Source organism: Acaromyces ingoldii, assembly GCF_003144295.1.
Source record: "Acaromyces ingoldii strain MCA 4198 unplaced genomic scaffold FA10scaffold_1, whole genome shotgun sequence".
Lineage (NCBI taxonomy): Eukaryota > Fungi > Basidiomycota > Exobasidiomycetes > Exobasidiales > Cryptobasidiaceae > Acaromyces > Acaromyces ingoldii.
In genome coordinates this window covers 3,883,825-3,905,052 of record NW_020290247.1, presented here as the reverse complement: position 1 = coordinate 3,905,052, position 21,228 = coordinate 3,883,825, and the positions used below count along the sequence as shown (strand labels likewise).

At 55.3% G+C, this 21,228-nt stretch overlaps 12 protein-coding genes across 12 annotated transcripts; 4 read left to right on the top strand and 8 right to left on the bottom strand.

The window, feature by feature from the left end:
* The first annotated feature begins 90 nt into the window (after positions 1-90).
* Positions 91-2,111, top strand: FA10DRAFT_277789 (hypothetical protein). Its single transcript, XM_025523404.1, has 3 exons — positions 91-634; positions 700-1,780; positions 1,850-2,111. The coding sequence occupies exons 1-3, from the start codon at positions 451-453 to the stop codon at positions 2,046-2,048; spliced, it is 1,464 nt and encodes a 487-aa protein (XP_025381373.1). The 5' UTR covers positions 91-450; the 3' UTR covers positions 2,049-2,111.
* A 272-nt stretch (positions 2,112-2,383) lies between these two features.
* Positions 2,384-4,333, bottom strand: FA10DRAFT_220390 (alpha/beta-hydrolase; the record flags this gene model as incomplete). Its single annotated transcript, XM_025518544.1, has 4 exons — positions 2,384-3,055; positions 3,118-3,137; positions 3,245-3,959; positions 4,013-4,333. Coding segments are annotated over 4 exons (1,728 nt in total), but the record flags the coding sequence as incomplete, so codon positions are not given.
* A 1,027-nt stretch (positions 4,334-5,360) lies between these two features.
* On the bottom strand, positions 5,361-6,461 carry FA10DRAFT_299483 (hypothetical protein). Its single transcript, XM_025524731.1, has 4 exons — positions 6,177-6,461; positions 5,954-6,118; positions 5,703-5,893; positions 5,361-5,645 (listed from the first exon to the last, which is right to left on the bottom strand). Exons 1-4 carry the CDS (start codon positions 6,305-6,307, stop codon positions 5,374-5,376), a joined length of 759 nt encoding a protein of 252 aa, XP_025381371.1. The 5' UTR covers positions 6,308-6,461; the 3' UTR covers positions 5,361-5,373.
* A 375-nt stretch (positions 6,462-6,836) lies between these two features.
* FA10DRAFT_238020 (hypothetical protein) lies at positions 6,837-7,732 on the top strand. Its single transcript, XM_025519130.1, has 2 exons — positions 6,837-7,275; positions 7,332-7,732. Exons 1-2 carry the CDS (start codon positions 6,911-6,913, stop codon positions 7,696-7,698), a joined length of 732 nt encoding a protein of 243 aa, XP_025381370.1. The 5' UTR covers positions 6,837-6,910; the 3' UTR covers positions 7,699-7,732.
* On the bottom strand, positions 7,723-9,527 carry FA10DRAFT_264739 (hypothetical protein). Its single transcript, XM_025520774.1, has one exon. It carries the CDS (start codon positions 9,363-9,365, stop codon positions 7,938-7,940), a length of 1,428 nt encoding a protein of 475 aa, XP_025381369.1. The 5' UTR covers positions 9,366-9,527; the 3' UTR covers positions 7,723-7,937.
* An 809-nt stretch (positions 9,528-10,336) lies between these two features.
* On the bottom strand, positions 10,337-10,954 carry FA10DRAFT_277786 (putative MRPL31-mitochondrial ribosomal protein, large subunit). The gene is made up of 3 exons (XM_025523403.1): positions 10,843-10,954; positions 10,557-10,776; positions 10,337-10,478 (listed from the first exon to the last, which is right to left on the bottom strand). The coding sequence occupies exons 1-3, from the start codon at positions 10,890-10,892 to the stop codon at positions 10,428-10,430; spliced, it is 321 nt and encodes a 106-aa protein (XP_025381368.1). The 5' UTR covers positions 10,893-10,954; the 3' UTR covers positions 10,337-10,427.
* Positions 10,955-11,529: 575 nt separating this feature from the next.
* Positions 11,530-12,062, bottom strand: FA10DRAFT_225856 (thioredoxin; the record flags this gene model as incomplete). The annotated part of the gene is made up of 2 exons (XM_025518662.1): positions 11,530-11,946; positions 12,018-12,062. 2 exons carry the CDS (start codon positions 12,060-12,062, stop codon positions 11,530-11,532), a joined length of 462 nt encoding a protein of 153 aa, XP_025381367.1.
* A 157-nt stretch (positions 12,063-12,219) lies between these two features.
* FA10DRAFT_264736 (hypothetical protein) lies at positions 12,220-13,549 on the top strand. Its single transcript, XM_025520773.1, has one exon. It carries the CDS (start codon positions 12,383-12,385, stop codon positions 13,322-13,324), a length of 942 nt encoding a protein of 313 aa, XP_025381366.1. The 5' UTR covers positions 12,220-12,382; the 3' UTR covers positions 13,325-13,549.
* FA10DRAFT_227220 (putative short chain 3-hydroxyacyl-CoA dehydrogenase mitochondrial precursor) lies at positions 13,405-14,667 on the bottom strand (the record flags this gene model as incomplete). Its single annotated transcript, XM_025518709.1, has 5 exons — positions 13,405-13,714; positions 13,783-13,893; positions 13,957-13,990; positions 14,058-14,470; positions 14,546-14,667. The coding sequence occupies 5 exons, from the start codon at positions 14,665-14,667 to the stop codon at positions 13,405-13,407; spliced, it is 990 nt and encodes a 329-aa protein (XP_025381365.1).
* Positions 14,668-14,905: 238 nt separating this feature from the next.
* Positions 14,906-16,221, bottom strand: FA10DRAFT_264734 (hypothetical protein). The gene is made up of 4 exons (XM_025520772.1): positions 15,724-16,221; positions 15,380-15,544; positions 15,105-15,317; positions 14,906-15,072 (listed from the first exon to the last, which is right to left on the bottom strand). The coding sequence occupies exons 1-4, from the start codon at positions 16,174-16,176 to the stop codon at positions 14,965-14,967; spliced, it is 939 nt and encodes a 312-aa protein (XP_025381364.1). The 5' UTR covers positions 16,177-16,221; the 3' UTR covers positions 14,906-14,964.
* A 122-nt stretch (positions 16,222-16,343) lies between these two features.
* Positions 16,344-19,071, top strand: FA10DRAFT_277781 (hypothetical protein). Its single transcript, XM_025523402.1, has 4 exons — positions 16,344-16,688; positions 16,745-16,836; positions 16,915-17,068; positions 17,122-19,071. Exons 1-4 carry the CDS (start codon positions 16,607-16,609, stop codon positions 18,609-18,611), a joined length of 1,818 nt encoding a protein of 605 aa, XP_025381363.1. The 5' UTR covers positions 16,344-16,606; the 3' UTR covers positions 18,612-19,071.
* FA10DRAFT_264732 (hypothetical protein) lies at positions 18,723-21,161 on the bottom strand. Its single transcript, XM_025520771.1, has 4 exons — positions 20,269-21,161; positions 20,169-20,199; positions 20,014-20,105; positions 18,723-19,956 (listed from the first exon to the last, which is right to left on the bottom strand). The coding sequence occupies exons 1-4, from the start codon at positions 20,849-20,851 to the stop codon at positions 18,806-18,808; spliced, it is 1,857 nt and encodes a 618-aa protein (XP_025381362.1). The 5' UTR covers positions 20,852-21,161; the 3' UTR covers positions 18,723-18,805.
* Between the last annotated feature and the right edge of the window lie 67 nt (positions 21,162-21,228).

The window sequence follows — 21,228 nt, the reverse complement described above, 5'->3', positions numbered from 1 at the left end:
AAAAGGTGGGGTGGCTCGTGCACCAGCCCCCACTCAATTTCCGGAACGGAAGGAGATTAGGAAGGCCTTCCGGAAGTCCACGCGGGAGGGCGCACGTACGTACGGCTGTCCCCTCGCCATCCACTAAGTAAGATCTGGGCGAGGAGTTCTGCATAGCGCTCCGAGCCCGAGACTGGAGAGGGAAATAGAGTGGGGGCCTCCCCCAGATTATAGGTTTGTCACAACGGACCATTCTCGAAAAGGAGGAGAAAACTTGCCTGCTCTATCTGCTGAGCTCTCACTGGTCTGCCCGTTCCGGCGCCCTCGCTGCCATCATGTCGTCGCAGCTGGCCTCTTCTTCGTCTTCGTCCACTTTACAAGGCCCGGAAGGACACTCGAATCAGGGACAAGCGGCCTCACAGGCCCAAGGGGTGCAGGAGAGGAGGACCAAGCGCGTCTACCGGTACCTTGATGACCGACGAGACTCCAACAGCAACGCTCGGGACGGCACCAGCAACGGCGGCGGCGGCACTTCGCCCTCCTCTTCATCTTCGACAGTCGCCGGTGGCGGCGGATATTCGGCTGCAGACGATGCTGCACAGGCGACCACGAAGCGGGCCAAAGTGGCTCGAGCATGTTTGTACTGCAAGCGCAGGTAAGCTTGTCGTGAGCTCGGGCAAGAGAAGGCAGACGAATGGCTGCTGACTGGCGATGGTATAGCCACATGGTGTGTGAGGAGAAGAGGCCTTGCTTTCGATGCGTGGGCGAGAGGTATCGGCGACAAGTGCCTCGATGATGAACAGCAGCAACAAAGGTCGAGGTCGTCTGGAAGCGACGACCGAGGTGCCGTCGGCTCCAGAACGGCATCCACGCCAGCTGGACACTCCATCAGGTCGATCAATCCGGCCAGAAGGAGCAGCAATGTCACAGAGGCCGACATAAACTCTCGCTCAGACGATAATGGAGGAGGAGACGCGGCAGCGGCCGCCGCGGCTGCTGCTGCTGCCGCCGCTGCGGCGACAATGCTGGGCCCCACGATGAATCTCGATCACCTACTCGCTTTCGATAATTTTGCACATCTCGACTCACCACCCACAGACTGGATACACCAGCACCAGCAACACCTCTCTCAGCAACACCGACAACAGCAGCAGCAGCAGCAACCGCACACCCAGGGTGCTTCGCGCTCTAATAATGTCTCGCCAAGGGACCCGCCCTCCTGCCTCATGGCACAAGGCCTGTCTCCCCGCGAGCAGGCTAATCTCGAACAGCTTCTGGGCACCAGCGACGTCACCTTGGATCGGCCGCTGCTCCTCGACGTGCTCCCCGATCATCAGGCAGTCTCGACTCGACGCCGGCCATGGGACCACATCTTGACGTCGACGTCCTATAACCCCGAGGAGAGTACCGTGCGGCCGTACCAGCACGCCTACGGCTACGCTCGCATGCAACGCTGGACGGCATCGCCCGTTTCTTCGTGGTCCGTTGCGGGTGCCGAACGTGTGCGCGTGCTCCTGCAGGAGCAGACGCGGCCGATCCTACGCGATCGGTGGCAGAGGCTCAGCGACCTTGAGCTTGTCGAGCACGAGGAGCGCTTTATCGCCATCGTCGACTACATTCGTCAGCACGTCTGCGAAGCCGTCGACGTGCCCCTCGTCGTCTTGAGGCGAACCGGCGAGATCGTGTGTGCAAACGAAGCCTGGGCCAGGCTCTGTCAGACGCATGTCTCCTGCTTCAACGACGGGCGTCTCTGCCTCTACCAGCTACTCTCCGAGCAGCTTAGCATTGATATCTTTGAGAGGTGAGTTGATTGGGCGGCAATACAAGTACGCACTGCACCAGCCTTCACAGAGCTGATGCGGAACCACAGGTTTGCGGACTTTGTCCTTCGCAATGGACCAAGCCCTTTCCGATGCACAGGCGATGTCAAGTTTTCACGCCAATCCGAATCGCTTCCCAAGGTGGTGCGAAACGTAGAGATCCGCGTCAACGTATCGGTCGAACCAATCGTTGATAATCATGACCTCCCTGTCTGCCTTGTCGCCACCTTTTCCCCCATTGTAGCTTAGACCAACGTAGCATCTGACCCATCCAATTGTACCTGTCATGTAAATATCCTTCCAAAATTTGTCATGGGAGTCTGAGAGGCGGCCAAAGCTTAGGAGGTGCATGGTGCGTGACTGTCGGGCAAGAAAGTGGTGGAGACCGGGAAGGCCGAGTAATGATTCAAGAATGCAGCGTTTGGACGCGCGGAGAGCACAGAGAAAGAGAGCGTGTGAGAGTACAAGGAGAGGAGGGGGTAGAACGAAAAGAGGAAATGATAAGGAGATAGGGAGGGGATGGGTGAAAAGGGAAGGGGAAAGAGGGGGGGGCGAAGCTTCAGGGGAAAAGAGTTAAAGCTGGATTAGAAAAGGAATGACTCTGGATTGTCGTTCAGGTACTGCATCGCCTCGCGGCGGAATCCATCGGGAATCAGGTCCACCTTGGGCTCGGTGAAGTGGAAGAGTTGCTCCTGACCGATGGCCGGCTCGCCCCACTTGTACTGAGGCCACTGAGGCAGGTCCAGCCCATGTCCGTTGGGGTCCAGATCGTTTGCAAAGGCGATGAGGCACGACATGATGTGAAGGCTGTTCTTTGAGAGCTCTGGAGGGACCGTTCCGAATGCGTGCAGGACAACGTCGGCGATGTGGAAAGAGCCAAGCTGAGGATAGTTCGTGATATTGGTGTCCTTAAGAATTTGACCAAGAACGGGCAGTGACGACAGGACGGGAAGGTCGATCTCGATTTGGTATGACCATTGATTGTGTGTCTTGCTGGCCACCTCGTTGGCAAATCGGCGTTGGCTTTCAAAGGTCGAGTCTCCTGTAAGGGCAGCGATGCGCTTGTACTGAGGCGTCAAGGCATTACGAAGACCAGTGTCGTAGGGTGAACCTTGGGTGGGGTTGTCGGGGTACAGCTCGGCCAGCCGGTCTAGGTTCTCATCGGTGACCGTGTCAGGCCACCAGATGTCCTTGAACAGCTTCTTCCAGTCATCGGTTGTCGTCACGTTGAGCTGGTTGACCTGCGAGAAGATCGTCTGGATTTTTACTCAACATCAGTCTCAGATTTCCCGACCGTCAGGAGGTTCTTATCACTCACACCCTCATCTTTCATATCACCTGGGTATGGGTATGGCGTGAGGTTGGGTCATGTTAGCAATGGGTATGGGTATGGGTATGGCGTTTAGTGCCTCTCTCCATGAGGCTGGTCGCGGCTGTTTGCTCACCTATGACCATGGGAATCTTGGCAATGTCGCCTCGTTTCCAGGTCACATGCGGTGACTCTTTCAGGAAATAGCCGTCGGGTCGAGGGTACCATGGAACTTCGGTGCTGGTGTAGCCCAGGAAGTTGGGTGTACGTTGAATCTGACGGTAGATGCCATCGTAGTCGGCCTTCTTGAGGCAGGCGAGCGTGTCTGCCTGTCCTTGGCAGCCAGCAGCCTCGACGAAGTCGTCGTATACTCGCTGAACGCGCGAGGGGGGAGAGAGCTTCATGGGACCGCCCGAGAACATCCAGGCACCCTTGATGAAGTCTTCGGTCTCGCGAGGGTTGATGGCAAAGTGGCAACCAAGTGACATGGCACCAGCGCTCTCTCCGAAGGCAACGATGTGATCCGGGTCACCGCCGAACTCGGCAACGTATTTCTTGAGCCACTTCATGAAGAGACGTTGGTCCTTGAGGTAAAGGTTCTCGACCTTGGCATCGGAGATCTCCTTACCAGCCAGCGTGCCGAAAAAGTTGAGACGATGGTTGGCCGAGACGAAGACGACAGGCTTGCCCATCTCGACAGAGCGTTTGACGAGGTTGCCACCCTGGTAGATGACATTAGGGAGAGTGGTCGCTTCGGAACCAACGGAATTGGCCGCACCCAGCTCGTAACCACCACCGTGGATCCATAGGAGGACAGGTAGTTTGTCACCCTTCTTGACGCCTTCGGGGACCTGTTTCGATTGTCAGTACATAGATCCTCATAGAGATGTTGTTGTCTACCCACTTGTACATTGGCAAAGAGACAATCCTCCGACTGACCCTGGACCAGGCCGGGTGGGGCAGCAATTTGCTGAATGAACGTGAGGGTTTCGGCCACGTCTGCTGCACCGAAGTTGAGAGGGTTGCCTGCTAGTTGAACTTGTGGACAGGCATTGCCGTACTTGCTGGCATCCTGTATGTCCTTGGGCTTGGTGGCAGGGTCAATGAATTTGGCCTCTTCCAGTCTGTTGGCTGTGGCGAAGCGCATGCCAAGGAAGTCATTGGTGCCCGTCAAGTGGTTCTTGACACCCTGGTAATCGGCATAATCAAGCTGGACCTCGGGCCGCTCGCCACTGAAGAGCACCTCGGCGGCACCAACAGCGCTGCCGAGAAGGGCTTGACGTTTGACCGTAGCCGCAATCGTGGCCGTCACGAGACCAAGAAGGAGTGTAGGCTGCCTCATGCCTCAAAGGGGAGAGGTGGTGGGAGGAAAGGGAACGAGGGAAAGGGGAGATATGGGCTATGGTGCTCTGCTCTTTCTTTGGCGCCTACCTTTTATCTTTTCGCCACCTCCGTGAAGTGGCCGTAACAACGGCATGTCGGAGCCCCTAGTTCACTCTCCTTTCTCATGACATCCGGGAAACTACCTTTGCGGGGCGTGCGGGGCAGCTCGCTTTGGCATACGTTGACCGTAGCTTCTCCATAGGCTTCACCTCACTGGCTAAGAACTGACTACTGCACAGGGAACGAGTCGGGAGCAAGAAGAGTCTGGTGACATTTCGAATACACTCGGACGCTCCGATCGCCGCGATCCCAGCATTGTCGGATCTTGAACGACGCAGCAAACATGAGCAGAACATTCGATTCTGAACCTCCGCTTGTCATCTCGCCTCCGCGTGCGCTTGTGAACATTCTTCTGTTTGTGGGGGAACGAAAGGTGCACGGAGCTCACTTCAGCCCCTGGCGTTCCGTGTAAGAATGAGTGACAAATGCACTGCTATTTTGCTGACGCAAGGATACAAACAAAGAAGTCGGAAGCTCTCCGACTTTCCGGTATTTCCATGGCTACAGCTATTGGTGGAACTGCTTAACTTCCGCCAAGGCGGGAGAAGATGATTGCACGAGATGTAGCTCCAAATCCGAGCATTGTTGTTCCGTTCCGTCTCGTAACAGCTGCTGTATTTCTCCTGTTCTTCAACTAAATTGATCCGGGCGCAGGAACGAGCGCCGGGTCAATTCGCCAACAAAGCTCTTTGTCTGACTTGTGGGGTAAGTAAATCGGGGCAGGGTCTGCGTTGGAGGGCGTTCCGTCTTCTCCGGAGAGAGGAATGTACAGTAGATTGATCATGCTAAATTCATGAAGAATTCAAGTACACGACACAAGTCCTAGTCAGACTTAACAACATCGAAGGTGGGGAGAGTAAAGAATGCAGAGTCGCTTGTCAACAGACTGGTTGCTCCATTGTACCAAGCGATGATACCGCTGAGAAAGGAAAAAGCACCAGTCGCCTTTGCCAGCTTCGTCGCTGGGTCTGAGCCCTGGAAGAAATGGATCATCTGCAAGATGAAAAACACCTCCGTGCTTCCCAAAAATGCCATGATGGTCCCGGATTGACGTGTAGCGGCCAGGAAAAGGATGGGGACAAATATGACAAAAGCTTTTCAAGTGGCGAATGGTCAGCCATAGAAATCTGGGAAGTGAAAGTGAGGCTCACTGCTTATCCAGAGTCCTTGAAGGCTCGCCAGCTCAGATCCAGCTGTGCCTGTCGGGGCGTAATTGTTCGGTCTCTGCCCGTCATACGAACCCGTGATGCCGAACCATGCAACGTGAATGATCACGAATCCTCCAAAAAAGCCGCTGTAGACCCCAAACATAGTACCTGCAAAGGTCCTCCCCGAGATAAACCTGCCATGGTTCCCTTCAGCCGAGGTTAAGACGACAAAGACAAAGCCACTTCAGACCTACTCGAAGATGGTAGCCAGAGCTAGCAGGACTGCTCCCAAGGCGAGCATACCGGGCGTTGCTGCATTTGGCAGTTCGATACCTCTAGATCCGATCACATTGACAGCATAGAGCGTCATAGCTGAGCCCAAAGCGAGCCAGGCAAAACCAGACGGATCGGCGAGCTTGCTGTAATCATTTGTGGAGTCAGTTGGTTCTCTAGTCAGGTGGACCGGGTGTTGCTCACCGGTGAAAGTCAGGAAAAGCTGGCTGCTGTGAGGTTGTTGCCTCATGTCCGCCAGCCGTTCTGACCAAAGACACATCTTGTCCTCCATCAAAGCCAGCGTGCGGAGCATTGGTCCCAGATGAGTCGCTCATGGTGATGATTGTAGAGAGACAACTGCTCGACGTCGTTTCAGTCCATTCTCCTCTCTCTTCCCTCGTTTCTCATATCTCTAGCACTTCCAGTCGTATCCTGCAACGTCTCCTCTGCGTGTACTATCCTCCTCCGATCCGGGGTAGCCGACATACCCCGCACAATCAATTAAGGATGCTCATCAAAAGAACAACGCCAAGCGCGCTAGAGAGGAAACGTCAAACGCGTGTTCTCAACCTGTCATTCCGTTTTATGCGCCTAGCCTTGATTTCCGGCGAGAAGCTCGGAACGGAAGCGAATGGACAGACATGCATCTTATGACATTGCGGGGAAGAGACGGAGAAGAGCATTCCTTGGCCATTGTTGTTGAGGCATGGTCACCGATCCGTACGAAATTAGCTGCAACATATGCCCGTGGGGAGTCTAGTATTCGTCTTGTGGAGCGCAAAAGAACCATCACCCGTAACATGGGAAGGTACCGTGTCTGAGACCTAGTGTTCACTTTTCGCCGACCAATCGCATCAAGTTTTGAGCTCCCGCTCCTCAAAAGCATCTGACCTCTTCACCTTCTCCCTCTCAGACACTGTCAACAACAGCAGGGGATCATGGACGAAAAACGCTTCCTTCAGCTCGAGAAGCAAGTGACGCAGCATGGTCACGCCCTACAAACGATCCAGCCAGGTTTCCCGTCCGGTCCACAGAGCATTCATCGTCGTCTCGCGCTCCCGATTCCTCTAGGATCATTGAGCATTGGTGCGACGACATGGCTCCTCGGACTTCTGATCTTGCACGCGCGCGGAACAAAGTCCCCACAGGGCGTCATCCTCACTGGACTACCCTTTGGCGCCTTCTTCACACTGCTTTGCGGAGTCGGCGAGCTCTTCTCAGGTAACACATTTGGTTGTGCGCTATACTTGAATGTCGGCGCCATCATTTTCGGTCTCTGTCTTCCATTTTTGCCATGGACAACGTGAGTCGAGCTAACGGTGAAGAACGGAAGCTCATGCTAATAAGAACCGCTCAAAGTGTGACGAGTGCCTTTGGCGCGCTCGAAAATGGCAATGCAAAGGCAGCTGTTGAGGACGTCGACGTTGCCACGGGCATGTATCTCCTCGTCATCTGGGGCACGCTCTTCGTCCTGCTCATCGCTGCCCAGCGGACGGCAATCAGCGTTGTTTCGGGCCTTCTTACGATCAATCTCGTCGCCATCACACTTGGTATAGGTCTCATGACAGGCAGTGAGGCCTGCTTGACTGCCGGCGGTGCTTTTCTTATCACCGTCTCCTTTATCCTCTTCTATAACGCCACTGCGCTCTTACTTCTCGAGGTCGGTCATCCCTTGGCCCGGTACATGCCTCTTGGCAGCCTCGCACCCAAGCAGCACGCCCATTGACGACTGCTATCCATGTCGCGCATCTGACGGATATGCAAATTGATCTATTGTAACTAATGCAGATCAAAGAGGCATCTAACTTCCTCCAGGGAAGCTTATATGACCGGAAATTGCAATCAATGCAATGCGAAGGTGGAAGTCTCGCTTCCTCTAGGGAAGCAAATTACAAGACGGCGAACTTCTTCGGGGTGGACCAGCAACCCCCTCGAAAGAAATTTCGAGTAAGCTGACGTCCTGAGTTAGGACTCAAGCGTGTCCAGACGCCTCTTCTGGTGATTTTTGTAGTGTTGACATTTCTTCTGCAAGCCGTGGCCTTTGGTCTTCAGTGACGGTGAAGTTGAGGTCGACGACTTGCGGACTGCCGCTGCCTTTGCAGAGCTCCTGTGCTTTGACGTCGACGTTGATGCTGGAGAAGAAGACGAAGACGTCGATGACGACGATGAAGATGATGACGACCCAGTGTCCTCATCCCCTCCGCTGCAACCACCCTGGCCCTTGAGCTTGCCGTTAAAGATCGTGTTGCATCCAGGCAGGCTTTTCAGGGGACCTGACACCGTCTCGGGGCTGATGCCTTTAATGCTACTCCTCTGCTTAATGGCGCACTTAGAAGCCGCATCACGGTCCAAAGACTTAGCCAAGGGGGCACACTGCTCGAGATTGTTGAAAAGTGAGCCGGTACAAGAGTCGATGGCTTCTTGTAGCACGTCCACGTCCCAGCCGTTGAGAAAATCGCCGTGGAACGACACGCCCTGCATATCGCCGTTGGCAAAAACCCATTTGGACTCGTCTGGGTTGGTGGCTGTCTTCCCTGTCGACCAGACGAACTCATAGAAGAGCGTCATGAAACGGTGCGGGTGAGAAGAAGGGCAGTCTCCACTGTCGGCGTTATCGCCTTCGGGGTAGGCGACGTGGCTCTTGTGGTCTTCAGAGTCGAGGTTCTTGCCATCCCAACAAGAAGGGAAGGTAATTTGAGCACGCAGACCGTCGGGGCAGGGACCAGTAGGGATCGTGCTCGTCTGAGGCGACTGACCGTCGTAGTTGAGGCAAACAAAGGAAATTGCATTTCGCAGCTGCGTTGTATTGGCCGGTTGACGTGCCATGGCGTCACCAGCAAGCATTCTGAAGCCCTTTGGGAAGGCGACAATCTTGCCCGTGGAGGACGAGTCCCTCTTAGTGCTGTTGCTACTTTCGTTGTTACTATTGCTGCTGCCGGAGGTACTCTTGCTGCTATCGGAGGTACTCTTGCTGCCAGTAGAGGTGCTATTGCTGCTACTGGAAGTGCTGTTGCTGGAATCGGAGGCTGATCCACCTCTATTAAGGTAGTACGTGTTGACAAAAGATAAGTTCATAGCCGTGAAACTGTCGTCGGCCTGCGAGTATTGGAATAGTGTTGGAGTCCAGTAGCTCGACAGGTCGGCACCGACGCCCGAAGTAGTGCAAGCGTCGTCCCCCCGAACGGAGTCGTAGTCTTCATCCGACGAGATGGAAGACGAGCCAACGAAGGAATGAAGATGGCCAGAGACCTTACCAGGTGACACGATAGGATCCAGCCTTGCATTAAGGAGGGAGCCGTGGTGACTCAAGATGAAAAAGGAGTGAACATGGCCGACGAGGAACGAAAGAGAGAAAAATGCGCCAACCAGCAGCGCACAAGAGAGCTTCGTCATCAGGTCAAAGTCGTAACGGGAGGGGTGGGAGAAGTCGTGGTTGGTAAAGAGAGACAAAGGGAGCGCCACTCTCCTTTCCTTTGCTTCGCTTCACACATGGTCCGCAGCGTTCCTCGAGGCCAGCATCGGGAGTGGAAGGGGCCCCCTTCGACGCGCTAAACGGTCGGACTGTCAAATCTGGCGAACTAAAGTTTCTCCATCTGGTCAGCAGTACGTACTAGTCTGCATGTTCTTTATCAGGGCGCTTTGTTTACAGTCGACTAGTACGTACAATACCCTAATAATGGGACTGCTTCCAGTAGAAAAAAAGGGGAGCAGATTTGACACGCAGCGATTGAAAAAGGTGCGCACGGAGAAGCAACCATACATATGTTTTCTATTGCTGGTAATTTTTCATCATGTTGCTATCTCTACCGAGCTCCCGCGGGTCTGCAGGGAGAACGACGCCGTCATCATGTTGTCGACCAGCTCTGAAGCCGGTGCCATTTCGTAGCAACTCGATATGGCTAAAATGGCGCAGAAATACCCATTGGAGTTCCCGCTTTCTCCGGTGGTAAGCCGTGCCTGAAGTAGCCGCCAGAAAGACGGCCGTGGACTTTGGGAGACTGCGATTCCCACTTCAGCCTGAGTGGGGGTACATCTTTGACGTTTTACCACTAGTGTAGGACCTCATGGTGCTATTTCAGGTCACCTGCGACTGAACTTTTCTTTTTCCTTCCTCGATCAAATCCGTCCTCCTATCTTCGTTCCCGCAGTCGTCCTCGCCTTTCGCCTCATCGTCAGGTCCCATCCTGCGGTGTCTTCCCATCCTCCATCCTGGCCGCGAGCGCCAGTACCTTGAAAGCTCTTCAAAATCCCACGTGTGCTCTCTCTCGCACCTCTTGTTCTTTCAACTCTTCCTCCTCTTCATTCCTACCTTAGAGGGCTTTCTTTGAATCCTTTTGAAAGGCTTCCACAGTCTGTTCCTCCATCTCGCGTGCTGATAGTGCAAATAAGGTCTCGATGATGGGCGAATTGATAATACTACATGTTGGGCAGGACACGACAGGCCACCAGCAGCGTCTAGAAGCCTCGCGGGTTTGTCCTCAGCGAGAGCCTTGTCCACTTTGGGACCTGTGTTCGCATTTTCGTCAGCTTTCTCTGTGCACCTTTCCACTTCGGATCTTTCACTATCAGGATGACAATACATACCTTGTGAACGCTCTTCCTGAAATCTCTCGCCTGTTTTGAGAAAGTTGTGTACTTGTCCTTGGGCAACATCTCGGCCTCGGTCGGCATCTCCTCCCGCCACCTTCTGAGCGCAGCGACGTTCACGCCACTGGCCTCGACGGTCGAGACGACATCATCGACTGCACGCAGCCGTTGTCGGACGCGCATCTTTCGTGGCCCAGAGAGGCGCCAGGGATTCTTCCTATTCGAGGGAGCACGGCGCATAAGCACCGACAGAAACTTCAGACCAGCCTTCCCAGAAACTCACCAAAGCAGACCGCCCATCGAGGGCACCGTCGGTCTGAAAGCGCCAAACATTGTCGTGGAGATGTGCGACCAGACTGCCTTCGCGGAAGGAGCGTCGATAAAATAAATCTTCCACCTCCAAAAAAAAAAAAAACCGTCATCTCGGCCGAAATGACAAAACTCGACGATGCAGCATTCAGGTTGAGCTATCAACTCTGCTATACAGGGACCGTATCTCAGGGTGGAAGGACCATTTGCCAGCGACGGCATCTTTTTTTCTCATTCTCAGTTGAGCTTTTGGGTGCTCGGCGTGCCTGCAGTCGTTGACTGAGTTAAGAAAGTACGTCGGCCGAGGCGACGGGCTCCATCGGATAGGTCGAGCGTCGACAAAGACCTCGACTGGGGACGATATAGCTCCCCCAGGCTGCCCTTGAGTGCTAAGGTGACTCCGACACCCGCGTCCTGCGGCGACGGCGCGGCCCCGACGATCTCGACCGTTCAAGGGACGGAAAAGAGGAAGGAAGGTAGTTGGATGAGAAGTAGAAGGAGCATTGCAAAGTAGAAACCGTCGAAGTGGTCCGAGCGCTCGGACCACCAGATGCATCGACGGTAGGAGACACATCATGGAGCGTCGACAGCAGGAAAAGCACCGTCGGAAACTTCGAATTTCCAGCTTTCTCTCGACAAAGGACCGGGCAATGGACAGGATCTATAAAGTCATGAAGATGTTACAGCAAATTATGCGTTTGTCTCGGAAGAGGGAGTAAAAATTAAGCAACAACTTGCTTGATGCTGGCCTGTGAGCAAGGAAGAGAAATTGCATCAGCCATCTGAGCATTTGATCAACCAGCGAAAGCGACGACGTGCGACTCACATCAAGGGCGCCGGGATTTGCGCCGACAGTCTCCTTGATCTTCTTGCCGTCCTTGAAGAAGACGAAGGTGGGCATGGCCTTGATGCCGACTTCCTCGGCAATCTGGCCCTGCTCGTCGACGTCGACCTTGTAGAACTCAATCTTGTCGGCGTCGGCTGCACCGGCGAGCTTCTCAAACATGGGCGAGATCATCTTGCAGGGTCCACACCATGTAGCCCAGAAGTCGATGGCTGTCACCTTGTCCTGGGCAATCTGTTGTGGCGATCAAAGGTCAGCTTGGCCTGCAAGTTCAAAATTTTAAAGAAAGCCAAGCAGGCACCCACGATTTTCTTAAAGTCGTCGTAAGACGTGATAGGCTTGACCGACATGGCTGCGCGAGTTGTTGAAAAGTAGCGAAGGGGTTGTGCGGAGGTGAATGCTGTGCGTCTGATCGAATTGCTCAGCAACGTAATGGCCATATATCTTGGGTAGTCAAGAACAAGAATTGCAGGCCTGTTTCAGAGTGGAGAAAGCCCTCCTTAAACTCGACTCTTTCTCTGTTTTATACCCAGCCCGGCGTTAGAAGCACTTTAGCTGCGAAGGGAAGCAGCCCGGGCCACACGTGAGGACATGCGAGAATCCTCCATGAATTTTTGACTTTTTTTTTCTGCGCGGAAACGCATTGCTATTTCCGAGCGACGTTTCGAGCATGACGGAAAGGGACTTCGGAGGTGCCGACGAGGTGGCGAGACCGGCGCTCCAGGCCTACACTACGTCGGCCCAGGCTGCTGCCTCGGGGAAGAAGGGTGCCGGCCGAAAGAATGAAGGAAAGAAGAGGAGAGTGGCGCCGCCTCCGATGCGCAGGGGCAAGAAGGAGGCAGAGATCAAGTTTGACGAGGAGGCCAGACGAGACTTTCTGACAGGCTTTAGGAAGCGAAAGCAGGCACGGATCGAAAAGGGACGGGACAAGGCGAAACAGAGAGAAAAGGATGAGCGCAAGCTCATGAGGACTCAGGCGAGAGAAGAGCGGAAAAAGCAGGCGGCCGAAAATGTAAAGGCAGAGAGGATTGCCTATGGTGCTGTGGCGTCTGACGACAACGAGGAGGAAGGCGACGACGACGACGAGGAGGAAGTCGAGGAAGAACAAAGACAGTCTGCATACAATTCGGAATCGCACCACACTACTGTGACGATCGAAGAATTCGACCCGAATGCTGATCTCGATGCGCCAATAAAGCCCATAGCTCCGGTCGTCAAGAAGAAGGCGAAGCAGGAGCGCAGCGTGGAGGCGCTTCCGCCGAGTTCCCGGAGGGCCGCCAAGAGGAAGCAGAAAGACGCCGGAGACATTAGCAAGCTGATCAGCGTGGAAGAGGAGCGCAAGAACGCATATGTGCCTGAGGCGCTTCGGCTGCAAGAGGAGGAGGAAGCACAAGAGGAACTTCAACCAGGCGGCATGGATGGTGTCGAGAAGAAAAGGAAAGCTGCCGAGAGAAAGCCAAAGTTCCACTACGAGACGAAGTTGGAGAGAGCAAAGAACAAGGCGGCAATCCGCGAAATGAATCAGAAGCGAGCCGAGAAGCGGAGGGAGGAGAACAGAGGCAAGCACAATGCTCGGCGAGGTGGTAGGGGAGGCAGAGGCGGCAAGAGGTAATGGTTGCGGTGTCATTTTGTACTTTTAAGCAGCAAAATCTATTTTCCCATCCTCCATTACACAGCCATCGCTGCGGTCGATCAAGCAGGGTAGAAGCCACCGCCGCTCTTCTTTCCCAGCTTGCCCTGCTTGACGAGGTCCTCGAGCAGCTTGCTCTCCTTGACAATTTCCTCGCTGATCTCGCCCGTCGAGACCCTGCTCTCACGCCAGCCCTTTGCAATGTGGCTCAGCGTGTCGAGGCCCACGAGGTCCGAAAGCTCAAAGGGACCCATTGGGTAGCCCGCGCCGAGCTTCATGGCTGTGTCAACGTCCTGGACGCTGGCGTCGCCTCGCTCGACGAGACGGATGGCCTCGAGCATGTAGGGCACCAGGAGGCGGTTGACGATGAAGCTGCATGCGGGGCTCGAGGTTAGTGAGGTTTGCTTCCAATGATGGTCTTGCAGCTACTCTACACCCACCCGGGCGAGTCAACGCATGCGACGGGCACTTTGCCCATCTTCTTGGCCACCTCGATAAGCGAGTCGAAAGTGTCTTGCGACGTTTCTGAAGTCTTGACGACCTCGATAAGCCTTTTTTTTAGGAAAAGAAGGGGTCAGAAGGGTGCAGAAAGTGGGATTCTAGGGAGCTCTCACTTCATCTGAGGGACAGGGTTAAATGCATGGAAACCTGCAAGTTCAATCAGGTCAATCGGCTGTGGGCAAATATAGAGAAGCATCTAGGCCGCCCAACCTACCTCCGAAGCGGTCCTTCCTCGAAGTCGTCTTGGCGACATCGGTGATGCTCAGGCTCGACGTGTTGCTGGCAAAGATGGCGTCCTTTGGCGCCTTGCTGTCGAGGAATTCGAAGAGCTGCTGCTTGATGCCAACGTTCTCAATAATGGCTTCGATCACCAGGTCCGTGTCCTTGACCGCCTCAGCTGCATCCGTCGTTGTGCGAACGGAGTCGACAATCTTCTTGACATACGCCTCCTGTTCCTCGGCTGGCTTGTCGGCCAATTGCTTCTTTGCAATGCGCGTAAGCGACTTGGACATGATCGTCTTGCCGCCCGTCAGCGCCTTGTCCGTCACATCGGTCAGCGTGACGTTGTAGCCACCCTTGTGCGCGAGGACCTGGGCGATGCCGCTTCCCATCAGGCCGCCTCCGAAGCTGATCTTGCTTCAGTCAGTCTGCTGATCTCGCGCTCGCGCAAAGGGGCACCCTGCCCGAACACAGTAGACTCACACTGTGACGTTCTTCACGTCCTTTTCACGCAGCATCGTCGTGCTGAATGCGCGAGACGTCGACGCAGCGACGGCAGAGCGGCTTGCCTGCAGCGAGCTTCGAGCGAGAACTGGGGCAATCATGATGGTGACAGATGGTGTTGAGTGCGAAAGGAAGGACCGGGACATCGGCTTCACCACTCCTCCGACATTCAACGAGAGGTGGAGAGGTTCCGTCACACGTGTGAAATTCAGATAGCGTGAAAGGGAAAAAAAATAGCAGCCACTGCGACTGCAGAGCAATTTTTTGAGCAAAAGGAAGCTCCCATGGTCGCTGCAGGTGAAGAGATGACCAGCCAGCCGATTTGGCTGTAAATGCTCCCTCGTGAACATCTTAGAGCGATGGAGGTAGGCGATCCTCAGCTTCTGTGGCTCGCCCTTTCACTGTCTCCAAGGACCCGCCATCTGCTTCAGACAACTACGAAGGATGATCAAAAAGACGATGGCATTCATGAAGTGAAACCTTTTGCCTTGGCTCGCAGGCGTCGCCTCCTCTCCGCCTTTCGCTCGTTCTGCTTGACGGTACCCGCCCCTTGGTAGGAGCTTGGCCGACTCGAAAGATCAGTCACCGACAGGGAGGGCCTCGTGCGGCGAGATTGATCCACCGTCTCGACGACAGCCTTGGATGGTGCCGGTCCTTTGGTGGCTGGTCCACCTGTGGGAATCGTTCGCATCCTTTCCTTTCTTTCTGTTGCCTCTTTCGCCAGTGCTGGTGCGATTGAAGAGGGCGTGTCCTGAAGAGCGTAGAGAGAGTAAGCAAACCCGCGAGCAACTTGAAAGAAGGGAAGCTGCATACCTCTGACTGGGCGCTCATTGGAACCTCCTCTCGAATCGGTCCACGGAAGTTGGCGCCCTTGCTCGAAGGAGCCGTATCAGCCTCCTTCATGATCGATCGAGCATCCTGCGCGGACCCAAGCAGCCTCTCCATCTGTTTCTGAAATGGCGTTTGGAGCGGCTTGCCCTATTGACATTAAGTATCGTCAGTCCTCCTAGCACATGACACATGCTGACATGGCGCGATCCTCAGATACCGTTGTTTGATTGTAACCAAGTTTGTGTGTCTTCAAGACTAATCGATTTTGTTTTGCCTCATCCTAGGACCGGAGTTGCGCAATGTGACCTTGGAAATCCGAAACTCACCTTCTTCACAAATTCATGTTCCAGCGCCTTGAGACGCAAGACTGCCGTCACTCGCTCCATCTGAACGCCAAAGCGACCGCTGAGGACGCGCACCGAGTTTGCGCTGGGGTTCTGAGAGTGCAATGACCACATCTGATCGCGCACCGCTTGGGACAGCGGAGGCGGCGGGTTGAATGTAGGATTGAGGGGGAATGGAGTCGACCCAATCCAAAATGGCCCTCTTCCCACTGGTGCAGACTCATACGCCTTGCCTTGCCCGCTGACCCATTCCGGATAAGGGGGGAGCACATTAGCTCGCTGAGGTCGAGGCTTCCTCCCGCGAGATGGTGAAGACGTCGACGACGAGGAAGGCTCTGCACATGTTTGTGCAGAAGTTGAGAAGGCGCGCGCACCTGTCTGCCGTTGCAGAACCCGTGCTGCAGCGCTGCGCGATGACGATGCCGGCGACGCCATTCCGATCAGTCCTCTCCTATTCGGCGATGGGCAACGAACGAAGGCAAGAAGAAAGGCAAAGAGAAAAGAGAAGATGCGCGTCAAAAGAAATAAAAAACACGTGGAAAGAAAGAGGCTCGGAGCGATCATCATTCCAGAGGGCCTTCGGTCGGTCACCCTAAGGAGCACCAAAAACCGGACGGATTCAACCACATTTCCAAAAAAAAAGCTATCGGATCTCGATCTTCAGCCACCACCACTAGTAGTACACTACTACTACAAACAGCCCTTTGCCTTGCTCCGGCGAGACTTCGGCCAGCAAACAGCTTTCGGAGGAACAAAGACTCGGGTAGGGCAATACCATTTGCCCTGTTGGGACGCCACCGCTACTGCGAGAACGGAAAAGGGGTAGACACACACAAGGAAGCTATTCACTTTGCCAGCGCCAAACATGGTGGAATTTGGCAAGCAGGCGAGGATCATGACCCTGTTGGGCATCGATGTCGTCTTTTTCCTCGTCGAGATCATCGTCGGTGAGTGGAAGAGGACTGCGTGGTGGAGAGCGCAGAAGACTGATGAATCACCCTAGGATACTCTGTCGGATCACTGGCCCTCGTCGCTGATTCTTTTCACATGCTCAACGATGTCATGTCTCTAGTCGTGGCCCTATATGCGGTCAAGGTGCGTGTCGGAGCGGTGTATGCTCGCGTGACACAGGAAACATGGACTCCGGCGCTGATGAAGTGAATCTGTACGCAGCTGTCGCAAAGCGGACAAGAAAAACGCGATCCCCGATACTCATATGGTTGGCAGCGAGCTGAGATCCTGGGCGCACTTATCAACGGCGTCTTCCTCTTGGCACTGTGCTTCAGCATCTTTATGGAAGCCCTGGAGAGGATGTTCAACGTGTCTGGTGAGCGTGTGCGTCCGCAAGCATTGTTGCACCCTGCTAACTCCGGCATGTAGAGGTCAAAAATCCGCGCCTCGTTGTTGTTGTCGGGTCGCTTGGTCTGGCTTCGAATATCGTCGGTCTCTTTCTCTTCCATGACCATGGTCACTCTCACGGTGGAGGCCACTCCCACTCGCACAGCCACGGCGGCGAGGTGGCCGATCACGCTGACGGCCACGCCCACAACGGCCACGCTCATGACCACGACGGGGGAAACAAGAGCAAGGCATTGCCGAATGCCGAGACCGGGCAAGATCGTGAGCGCGCAGCCTCGACGAGCACTACGTCGACGGCCATTGAGGAACAGAGCGCCAGACGGGCTAGAGCAGACAGTGTTGAGAGTCTCTATGTCCACCCAGCTCAGACGAGGGCTGCCGTCGTACGGCAGGCACACGACCTCGGATACGACAGCTCGGCACCAAGCTCTAGCTCAGCTGGACACGGTGATTCAGAACGCGACCGCCTGCTACACAGGACAGCGGGCGCCAAGGGTTACGGCACCTCGTCGGACGGTCATGGACACAACCATGACCACGCCCACGACCACGATGATGAATACGACCACGACGTGGAATCGGGCGACGCGAAGAAGAAAGGTGGCTTTATGGGCGGCATCTTCAAGCGCAACAAGGGCAAAAGCTCGGAGCATGACCACTCGCACGGGGGCGGCGGCGGACATAGCCATGCCCACGGCCACAGCCACGGCGGCGAGGGGAGCATGAACATGCAGGGTGTCTTCCTTCACGTCCTAGGCGATGCCCTCGGCAACGTCGGTGTCATTGCGTCCGGTCTCTTCATCGCCTTCACGAGCTACTCGTGGCGCTACTATACCGACCCAGCGATCAGCTTCCTCATCACCATCATCATCTTCCACTCTGCGCTGCCGCTGGTCAAGTCGGCAAGCTTCATCCTGCTCCAGGGCGTGCCCAGCTCTGTGCCCCTCGAGGCTGTTCGGTCGGCCCTTCTCGAGGTCGACGGCGTTCTCAGCGTCCACGAGCTCCATATTTGGCAGCTGAGCGAGCAAAAGAACGTCGCCTCAGTCCACGTCCTCGTCGATGTCGATGAAGCCGGCCTGTCGACGCCGTCCGCTGCGCCAGAAGCCGGTCCGGACCAGGTGGACGCCCTTGGCGGCGAAGGCGGCCTGGCGATCCCCCAGGAGCACAAGTACATGTCGATTGCAGCCCAGATTCGAGGCAAGCTCCACACGTTCTCTATTCACTCGAGCACCATCCAGCCCGAGTTCGTGCGTGGTGGTATGCGAGGGGCTGCGAAAGCTCACGGCGTTGAGATCGACGAGAGCACGAGCGATCAGAAGGGCAAACTTGTCACGACGAAGGGAGAGACGGTGCAGAGCCAACTCTTCACAAACGAGACGGCCTGCCTCATCAGCTGTGGGCCTGACGGTGATTGCGTGGAGGCAGCCTGCTGCCCACCCGTCGAGACATCCAGACGCAATTCTGGCTCGGGTATCGTCAAGTCCTCGTCTGCCTCGACAAAGAGCAGGTAGTTGATACTCCCCTTCTACCTAGCTCAATACCCCTGCAGACCTCTCTTCCTTCCTTAAATACTTCGTTAGAAGACCTCCGAACACCTTAATGAATCGAGATTAATGTCTTCTTGTGTTGACGTCTTTATTGTGATTAGGATGATTCTACAGTACAAATGCCAAAATACATGCGCCTGCCAATGACGCTTTTCCTTTCATCGACCATTGGCATGCAAGACTGGCCTTCGAGACTCGAGCCGGGAAAGCTCCTTTGCCAGCGCTTCGTCGCGGCCCTGCCGTTCCAGCACCTCATTGGCCCTCTTTGCTCTGGCCCAGCTCTCCACGGCGTCTTTCAGCTGGCCAATTCTCGACTCGACGTCTTGTGTCTGTTCCGATAGGGCCGACAGGGTGCGAGTCTGCAGCTCTCGTTGCACCTCGAATTCGGCACTTTTGAGTACGTTCCAGTCGGCGTGACGCTTGCACTTCTTCTTGGCGAGAGAACAGACCTTTGCTGACCCATCCCTCACCGCCTCACCCTCTCCTTCTGGTGAGCTGGGAGGGTCAAGATGCCCATCTAGCCCAATTTCCTCGTCCAGCGTCTTCCGTCCCGAGTCGCTCCGACACCAGCCATCGAATCTGGCATCGTCCCAAGAGATTCTCTCGTCGAAGCCGCACCTCGCCACGACTCTTGCAGTGGCAGGTTCAGACGCCGTTTCTTCTTCTTCCTGCGTCGCCTTTGTAGCCCCTCCCTTCTTCTTGCTCTTCTTTTTGCTGCTGGAGGACGCCGTCGAGGTAAGGCTGTCGTCGATGAGAGGCTCGAGGGTGCCGATGCGGTCCTCTGCGAGCTGCAGCACCTTATTTCTGGCCGCCAAGAGATCCAGACTCCGATTGATGGCGTCCTTTGCCTCATTCAGATTCCTCGATTCCTGCTGCAATCGGTGCAGTTCTTCGGCATCGGGTGATGCGTAGGCAAAGATGGAGAGTCTCTCCTGCTCCTTCTCCTGCTCTTGAGGCGCGAGAGACAGGGAGACGAGGTCGTGGTTCCCTTCTCCTACTACTGCCTGCATCATTTCCGCCTTTGCAGCCTCGTCTTCACCTTCCGTCTTTTGACTTTCCCCCTTGCTTTCGCCCTCGCTCGTCCAAACGGCGATGCCCTCTGTCCTTTTTGACGCGCGCACCCTTGCCGTCATGAGCCTTTCGACACATGCTGCAGGGCTCAGCTTCGCGTACTTTGTCTTTGCGATTCTGGAAGCTGCCACAAGTATACCGCAGCGCTCGGAGCAGTACCGCGAGAGGGGAGGCATGGCGCCGTGGTTGCAACCCTGCCGCAGGCATTTTGTCTTCCACGTCGTCTGCTGTCCCGTTTCTGCAATTTGTGCTCAGTTCTTGTATCTGGAACATAAAGAGCAGCGCCTGTGCTCACCCTTTGCGCAGTTTGGACACATGAACATATCGACGAGCTCGACGTCGCTGTCCTTCATCTTCATGCACGATGTGTGGTACCATTCATCGCAGCTGTGTGGAGCGCTGGAGATGAGCCAACATAAAGATGCAGCGGTAACGAATTTGGCAGCTCACCGATCGCAGGCAATCATCATGCGATCCTCGTCTGTGTCGTATAACATGTCAGCGTGGATAAGACAGGTCGTACTTCCCTGAGCCATCCAAGGAAACGCACCGTAGAGTGTCTGGCATATGCAGTAGAGCTTCTCATCGCCTTCGCTCTCGGGCTCGTAGGAGCTTTGCATCTCGTCACCGGCCGTCGTAGATACATCTGCGTCAACGGCGCCGGCAGCATCCTCGGACTCATCCCTTTTGACCTTTTTCTTCCTGCTGCCTTGGTCGCTGGACTTCTTCTTGGACGAGCTCTTGGCTTTCTTGGACGGCAAAGCGGCCTTCTTCGAGGCCGCCTTGCTGGAAGGTGCCTTCTTCTTGTTTGGCAATGCTGGCGTGTGAGTACCACCGCTGCTCGACTCCCCCGTTGGCGAGGTTTGATCATGCGGCTTGACTAGAAGCTGCTCCACTGCCTCGTGCACCATGCCTCCTTGTGCCTCTGACTGGCCGTTGTCTTCGATCCTGACAACCTTGGCGCGCTTCTTGAGTGGCTCTGGCGTGTCCTCGTCTCCCTCGTACCCATGCTGCAGCAGAGGATGTGGCTCGCTGCTCTCTTGCACTGCAGCAATCTCTACCCTACCAGCCTCGCCGCTCTCGATGCGAGCCTCTGCCTCGGCTCGTTTCTGGGCCTCGACGCCGTCCTGCATTGTTTCTGCTTCTCCTCTGTCCGCTTCCATAGCCGCGGGCATTGCTCCTGCTTCTGCTACCGCTGCTGTCGGGGGTGGAGTATCGAGCTCAGGAAGTGTTTTGGAATCGGGATTGACTGGCGGTGTCCTCGCCCGCTCCTCTTGCGCAGTCATCTGCTGCAGCCTCAAGCCGCTCCCTGCCCCATCTTTCAACCTGTTCTCCCCTTCCATCACTGCCCTTGTCCCATCTTTTCTCCCGAGTTTGTTTGTTAGTCTGTCTGTCTGTCGTTTGTCGGCAGACCTTTTTCCCCCGTCTGTCGCGAGATCCAGGGAAGCGCGCGCGGCGCGCGCGCAAGACCCCAATTTCCTTTTTCCGTTTTTAAGCTCTGTAAATGAGA